Raw genomic sequence first — 7,415 nt, 5'->3', positions numbered from 1 at the left:
CGCGCGTCACAATCAGAACATACATTGAGGGAATTGTTCACTCTAAAGTAAAGTTTACTGTTGTGGAGCCCTCTAGCCAACGCCATGTTGTTTGAGCTCTAGATGGCCTGTTATCATAAATTACCGAATGTTCTGTGTGTAATTTCAAGTTAAGGGCTTCTTTGATTCAGAGGAATCTCATAGGGCTTTTGAATGTTTTAAAATCCATAGGAATTCTTTCTATGTTGGTCGTTCGATTCGTAGGATTGGACATTATAGGATTCTTTCCTATGAAATTGTTTGTACTACATCTATATTCCATATGAAATCTAGCATCCACTCCAATGTCTCTTTTACAATTTCTTTGATTTTTGTGTGCCATCAAGCACTATCTGCAAATTCCTGCGGTTTGCTAATCCTATAGAAATCGAGTGGGCATGTCATCCTGATTATGTATTTTTCCTGTTCTGCGTTTTGAAATTCCTGCGAATCAAAGAGGGCCGAAATGTTCTCTTCGGTAGCTAACCTGGCCCCACAAGTCATGGTCATTGATTTCCCTGTGAACATTGGCCGGTGCAGATGAAGAACTTGTACTCTTTTTGTAATCCAAATTTTGCGTGCGTTATAATGCATCACCTAAACTAGCACTTTGCTGGGCTGCGGCCAGAGTGCAGGATGAGCAGCATCAACTGCCCTTTTTAAATACTGGTAAAGATTATACAATAGTTCATTCCAACTTCTTGGTTCACTTAAGTAGGATCGGATCCTGTTTTCTCCAACTTTCTCCAAACACTGGCTCAAAGCATGTAGAATCCGGCAAACCGGACTGAGTACCTCTCTATATATATCTGAATTCTGGTCTGTGAACGCACATCTGTGCTTCTCGATTCAGGAGGGCTCGGGGCTCCTGACATGTGACGTCACTCCCGTGCGACGGCCACCAGCTGCTTTCCGACATTGCGCCCGTAGAAGAGCCCGATGAGCGCCGTTGGGAAGCTCTCGATCCCCTCAGTGACGTCCTCCACGTAGTTGATCTTCCCCTCCTTGAGGTAACCGGCCATCTCCTCTTCGAACTTTCTGTAGTTGCTGTAGTGATCCATCACGATGAACCCCTCCATGCGGATGCGCTTGGCGACGATGCAGAACAGGTTGCGCACGCCCTCGAGCTGCTCCAGGTTGTACTGCGAGATCATCCCGCACACCGATACCCGCCCGTGCAGCCTCATGTTGAGAAGCACCGCGTCTAGCATCGCGCCACCGACATTCTCGAAGTAGATGTCGATGCCCTCCGGGAAGCACCTGAAAGCAAGTATCATGGCACGCAGAACTGTTGATTAACTGGCCCTGTTCATTCTTCATTGGAAGTTGGAAGAACGCAAGAGTATGGTAGGGAAGGGGCCTGCAATTAACCTCTTCAGTGTGGGGTTCAGGTCCTGCTCCTTCTTGTAGTTGAAGGCATCGTCAAACCCAAACTTTGTTTTTAGGAGGTTGACCTGAGGAGAAGGCAAAATTATCCCATCAAAATAGAAAGCTTTGCCAACAGTAGTGACAAAATTAAATCAGTATGAACAAAACTACTCATTGTCTGGTGATGTGCCCAAATGAGTAGGCACAAACCTTCTCATCGGAACCGGCACTACCAACCACATAGCAGCCGGAGATCTTGGCAAGCTGCCCGGCAAGCTGTCCAACGGCACCTGACGCTGCTGACACGAAGACATAGTCGCCCTTCTTTGGCTTGGCCACGTCAAAAAATCCAGCATAGGCAGTAAGGCCAGGCATGCCTGAATTATGAAGTTTCTAGCAGTCAGAGAAAATACTAGCCAGTATATCAGCCAAGGTTACATTTGATTGATTCTATAGCAGACTAAGGTCTACGAAGAAATTAAACCACAACTTTCCGGTTTCATGATCAAAGTGAATTACTGTAATGACAACCAGACCTGGTTAACTTGTGACGAATAAAAGTGAACTCACCAAGAACTCCTGTGTAGTATGACAGCGGCAATTCAGGATGGTTGATCTTGAAATGCGACTCCAGATTAGTGATCAAAGTGTACTCTTCACATCCTGTCATCCCCCACACCAGATCACCGAGCTTGTAATCCTGGTGCCCGGATTCCACCACCTTGCTTACGCCCAAGGTTGTTAAAACCTGGTGGGATCGATTCAAGGAGGCAACAAAATTGTCAAGCTTTCTGGTGGGTAAAACAATTCAGTAAAAAGAAAGGCTGAATCCATGTACAGAACTGGTGACCATATTGCAGAGCTTTAAAAAAAAACCTTGTTCCGTGAAACAGAAAGGTACACTGACAACAGAGTGATTATTTTAAACTCTGCTCATGCGAACCACATGCTACAGATCCAACAATTGAGCCATGCATGAATGAATCATAAAGTATAATATGAGCTGAAGAAACAGCCGCCAGTAGACTGCAGTACAGTTATCTGGAAGAATTTCTCTGACATACTAACACTGGAATCCGAGAACCAACTGTAGATCTGTACTGCCAAGGGGACTGAATTTCGACACGGGGCCAAGTTTGATGCTAGGTTAAAAAGAAATTCGGTAGTACCTCCCCCGGGACGAAGTCCGGGACGTAGCTGGGCTCCTCGTGCCGGGACATCCGGGTGCGCAGGTAGGGGTCGCAGGAGAGGTAGAGGTTCTTGACCACCACGGCGGCCGAGCCGGGCGGCACGGCCAGGCGCGCCGTCGCCGGGACGAGCTCCATGTCCTCCTCGGTGGGGAACCCCGTCACGTGGCGCTTCAGGATCACCCTCTTGTTGCTCACCTCCGCCGCCGCCGCCGCCGCCGCCATTGCCTCCTTCCTCGGACGCGCCGATGAGTTGGTGATCTGCAGTAGTCTAGATACTATGAACCACGCGTTCGGGCGGGTGCGTTTCGTGTGTGGCGGATCGAGCGGGTGTGCTGCCGGGGAGCGGCCGCGCGCGCTTAATGCGTGGGGCGCGGGGACGAGGGGACCGCACCGCAGGAGATGCATGCGTGTGCGGCTCGTGAGCGGGCCGGACTTGTGAGGCCTACGCTGGTCGTTGGACATGAGTGTGACGAGCGAATCAACATGTGGGTGGAGCGATAGTGGTATTTCAGCCCATCAAGGTTTAAACCTGGGTGCTCGCATTACTTTGGGTTCATTTCGGGATTTTTACCGATGTGCATTCAGTAAGAGAAGACGTTTCTGTCGATAACGAGACGTCTACGGTGACTTCGTAAATCTCAAGATGATATGCCGCATCAGTGTCTCGGAGGTTCTTATAGACATGGTGTGTGCGCGTGTGCATTCATAAGGATGGATGTATGCACGTTTATATAGGCACTTACGTCTATACTGTGTTCAAAGAAAAGACGCAGGAGTAAGACGCGTGTCTCGCCACGCCGCTCTTCATGTCCAAGGCATGAGCGCGTGTGTCCTCTTCACTCATGGGTTAACTCTGCTCTTTCTTTCTTGTATGCAGTCCATTGTGCCGACTCGCGAGCATTTCACTTGCCTAAGCTTGCTGTGATGTTGCGACATGTCGCGATATTGGTGTCCTGTGGTGATGTTTATATGAGCCTCATACGAACCCCGAGATTATCTATGAATAGGCAAATTACCCCCTTAAAAGATAACATATTCATACTTAAGATGAGAAGGGATGCACGTAGGCTCCAAGATGAGTATATAACAAATATTCTGATGGGGAAGGAAGCATAAGAATCAAAAAATAAATCTACGAACACTCAAGATCTATCTAGGAGAAGCATAGTAATAAGAGGGAAGAGTGTGTCTACATACCCTCGTAGACCGAAAGCGGAAGTGTATACAACGCGGTTGATTTAGTTGTACTCTTCGCGATCCGATCACGACCCAACCTATCTAGTGCTGAACAGGCGGCACCTCCGAGTTTAGCACACATGCGGCTTGATGACGTCTCCTCCTTCTTGATCTAGCAAAAAAGGCGAAGAAGTAGATGGAATCACAACCAGCACGACGGCGTGGTGGTGATGGTGGTGGTGGAGCTAGTTCAGCAGGGCTTCGTCAAGCGCTACTAGAACGAGGACGGAGGAACTACGGAATAACGAGAGAGAGGGGGGGAGAGAGGGAGGGAGGGAGAGAGAGAGAGGGCGCCAAGGGCTTGGTGTGTCCTCTTGGAGCGTCCCCTCCCCTCTATATATAGGTGGAGGTGCATGGGAAACAGCCCCTTCAAGCCCTAGGGCGCAACCAAGGGGGAGAGGACTTGGACTCCAAGTCCAATCCTATATATTCCTATTAGGACTCCTCTTTTTTTCCCTTCCCTAACCACGTGGGCTTTTAAGAACTTGGTGCGCCTAACCCAATAAGGCCAGGGCGCCTTCCCTCAGCCCATGGCAGCCCTTGGGTTGTGGTGGACCCACTTGTGGACTTCCGGACCCCTCCTGAATCCTTCGGAACCTTCTAGAAACTTCACGGTACAATACCGAAAAAATTGCATCTCTTTCCAGAACCCAAAATGTGATTTCTCATATATAAATCTTTACCTTCAAACAACATTCGGCTACCAATCATCAAATATCCCAATACTACTCTAGCGTCAATGAACGTTAAGCGTGCGACCCTGCGGGTTCGGGAATCATGTAGTCATGACCGAGACACCTCTCCGGTCAATAACCAATAGCGGGACCTAGATGTCCATATTGATTCCTACATATTCCACAAAAATCTTTTATCAGTTGAACAACGATGTCAAGGATTCGGTTAATCCCGTATGCAATTCCCTTTGTCCAGCCATATGTTACTTGTCTGAGATTCGATCGTCGGTATCTCCATACCTAGTTCAATCTCGTTACTGACAAGTCTCTTTACTCATTCGGTGCAAGATCCCGTGACTAACTCATTAGTCGCATTGCTTGCAAGCTCTTTAAGATGTTGTATTACCAAGAGGGCCCAGAGATATTTCTCCATCATACGGAATGACAAATCCCAGTTTTGATCCATGCCAACCGAATAGATACCTTCGTAGATACCTGTAGAGCACCCTTATGATCACCCGGTTATGAATTGACGTTTGGATATACACTAAGTATTCCTCTAGTGTCAGGGAGTTACAAGATCTCATGGTTTAAGGAACAGATACTTGACATAAAGAAAGCTATAGCAAATAAACTAAACGATCTGATGCTAAGCTTGTTGGGTCTTGTCCATCACATCATTCTCCTAATGATGTGATCCCGTTATCAAATGACAACTCGTGTCTATGGTTAGGAAACCTTAACCATCTTTGGTCAACGAGCTAGTCTAGTAGAGGCTCACTAGGGACACTGTGTTGTCTATGTATTCACACATGTATTTAAGTTTTCGGTCAATACAATTATAGCATGAATAATAAACATTTATCATCAAGAAGGAAATATGATAATAACCAATTTATTATTACCTCTAGGGCATATTTCCAACATATTTAACCTCCTTAATCAAACATAATCATGATACTATAATCTTGGAGGATATGTACAGCCCATGAAGAAGATGTAGATATACTTGTCTACGATCGTCGAAACGGAAAAGGTGCAACCCGAAAGTCGTGTGAAACGGCGAGATGAAACTACTGGTCAAAGGAAATTTCAAGTTGTCGACCATGTGCGACGAATTTGACAAAATTCGTCCAAAATAGCTTCAAACATGAACACAAAATTGAATATTTACGGTAAACGAAACTACGAACCGGTCGGCTCAATTGAACCATAATATCGATGTGCATCCTTTTCATATAGAGCTGATCTCGAATCGAAACACCGTTGTATATATTATAAGGTGAAAGAGATTAAGAGAAGGTTACCGTAAAACACGTGCAAACTCAGGTACACGGTGCACCCAGCCAGCGCGAGCTCAAACGTAACTCATCATAAGAGCCACCAACATGCCCTCTATTCCATCGTTGGAGTCTGACTCGCTGGAAATAGCCGATCGAGCATTCTCAACGATGTAGGCTCGGAGAGTACTTTAAGTTTCGTGTGCGCCAACTTTTTGGGGCGAACCGAGCAACCAAACATGCCAAAAACTAATCGTGCGGGCTGGCTGGGCGTAATGCAAACTACCAAACACGTCTTTTGTGAATGTTTAAATGCATCAATAGTCCAATATTAACATATCTCAGCTCACCTAACATTGTTTTGGGCAAAAAGGAAGAAGTTGAAGTGACATAGTTATCAAATGACAGTAGAAATCCCCACCAATATCTTCACATATAGACTGTTACGACCAAAAACTCAAATTTATATGACAATTCTAAGTACATAACAAATATAATATTGTTCATGAATGAGCACATACGTAGGAGTAAAATAAGATCTGCTTAGGGTATATATAAATGTGTCCTCGTTCATAACAGAAGTACACAACCGCCTCCTTTCCAAAAAGATAGGGTTTCTCAGCATCTTGCCGGCATCGTCGCCGGTCTGCCTCGTCGGAGTGGATTCGGGTCCTTGCCGATGAAAGGGCTCCGTTTTTATATCTTTCTTCAAGTTTTGTTAGGGTATGTGTCCTACTCAGGAGGGCGAAACGGCGACGGCTCCTTGAAGATGGAATAAGATCCTTCCCGCCTAGCCTCCGTTCCGGTGGTGCGTCTAGCGCCGTTGATGGGCGTGTGGAGATGTGTCTCTGAAGGATCTATCATTGGTGGACTTACCCGGGTCTGGTAGCTGTTCGTCTATATTCGTGTGTCTTCAGGTTGGATCCTTCTGATATACGCTATTCTCCATCGCCGGCGGTTGCTATTCTGGTGTGTTGGTCCTATGGAGTCTTAGCGTGACAATTTTTCAACTGTCTACTAAAACAAGTTTTGCCCGACTTCGACGAGGTCGGCGCGATGACAGCGGCGCGTGGTCTACGTATTTTGATGTAATTTTTATTATTTCTATTGTTCGTTGTACTACCATAATTGAAAATGAATACTTTTTCTGTTCCTAAATATTTGTCTTTTTAGAGATTTCAAATGAACTACCACGTACGGATGTATATAGATATATTATAGAGTGTAGATTCACTTATTTTGCTCCGTACGTAATTACGTGTTGAAATCATTAGAACTAGAAAGACAAATATTTAGGAACTGACAGAGTAGATAGTAAGTTTTCACGTAAACAAAACAGGAGTACAGTATAGATATATGAATATAGAAAGATTTAGGAATACTTAAATACCTTATTAGGGAAGATACCAGCACTGAGATCACGAGTGGAAATTGGAGGAAAGGATGCATCATGTACCTTCCCTCGGACGCCTCGTCCGTCCACCAGACGGCTACATGGCCGGCACGGTTACAAATAACTTCCACCCATAAAACAATCCCAATCCCGTCTCGATCGTCTTCCTGCCCGCCATCTCTGCCGCCGCGGCCACCAAACCCTAGCCCGCTCCCGCCACACCACGACGGCCCGCGCGCCCTACGCCGCCGCGGCA

The 7,415-nt window shown here is 46.3% G+C and overlaps 1 protein-coding gene across 1 annotated transcript; it reads right to left on the bottom strand.

The window, feature by feature from the left end:
* Positions 1 to 648: 648 nt before the first annotated feature.
* Positions 649 to 2,978, bottom strand: LOC125510030 (2-alkenal reductase (NADP(+)-dependent)-like). Its single transcript, XM_048675120.1, has 5 exons — positions 2,556 to 2,978; positions 1,957 to 2,134; positions 1,597 to 1,763; positions 1,390 to 1,472; positions 649 to 1,278 (listed from the first exon to the last, which is right to left on the bottom strand). The coding sequence occupies exons 1-5, from the start codon at positions 2,796 to 2,798 to the stop codon at positions 900 to 902; spliced, it is 1,050 nt and encodes a 349-aa protein (XP_048531077.1). The 5' UTR covers positions 2,799 to 2,978; the 3' UTR covers positions 649 to 899.
* Between the last annotated feature and the right edge of the window lie 4,437 nt (positions 2,979 to 7,415).

The sequence above is a fragment of the Triticum urartu genome, chromosome 5, assembly GCF_003073215.2.
Source record: "Triticum urartu cultivar G1812 chromosome 5, Tu2.1, whole genome shotgun sequence".
Taxonomy (NCBI): Eukaryota; Viridiplantae; Streptophyta; class Magnoliopsida; order Poales; family Poaceae; genus Triticum; species Triticum urartu.
This window is presented reverse-complemented; position numbering and strand designations above follow the sequence as displayed.

Excerpts from the sequence above, each read along its gene's own strand:
- LOC125510030 (XM_048675120.1), bottom strand. The coding sequence starts at position 2,798 with ATGGCGGCGGCGGCGGCGGCGGCGGAGGTGAGCAACAAGAGGGTGATC. Across the intron at positions 2,135-2,555 it reads CGGACTTCGTCCCGGGGGAG|GTTTTAACAACCTTGGGCGT; the intron begins GTACTACCGAAT and ends CGATCCCACCAG. Across the intron at positions 1,279-1,389 it reads CTGAACCCCACACTGAAGAG|GTGCTTCCCGGAGGGCATCG; the intron begins GTTAATTGCAGG and ends ACTTGCTTTCAG.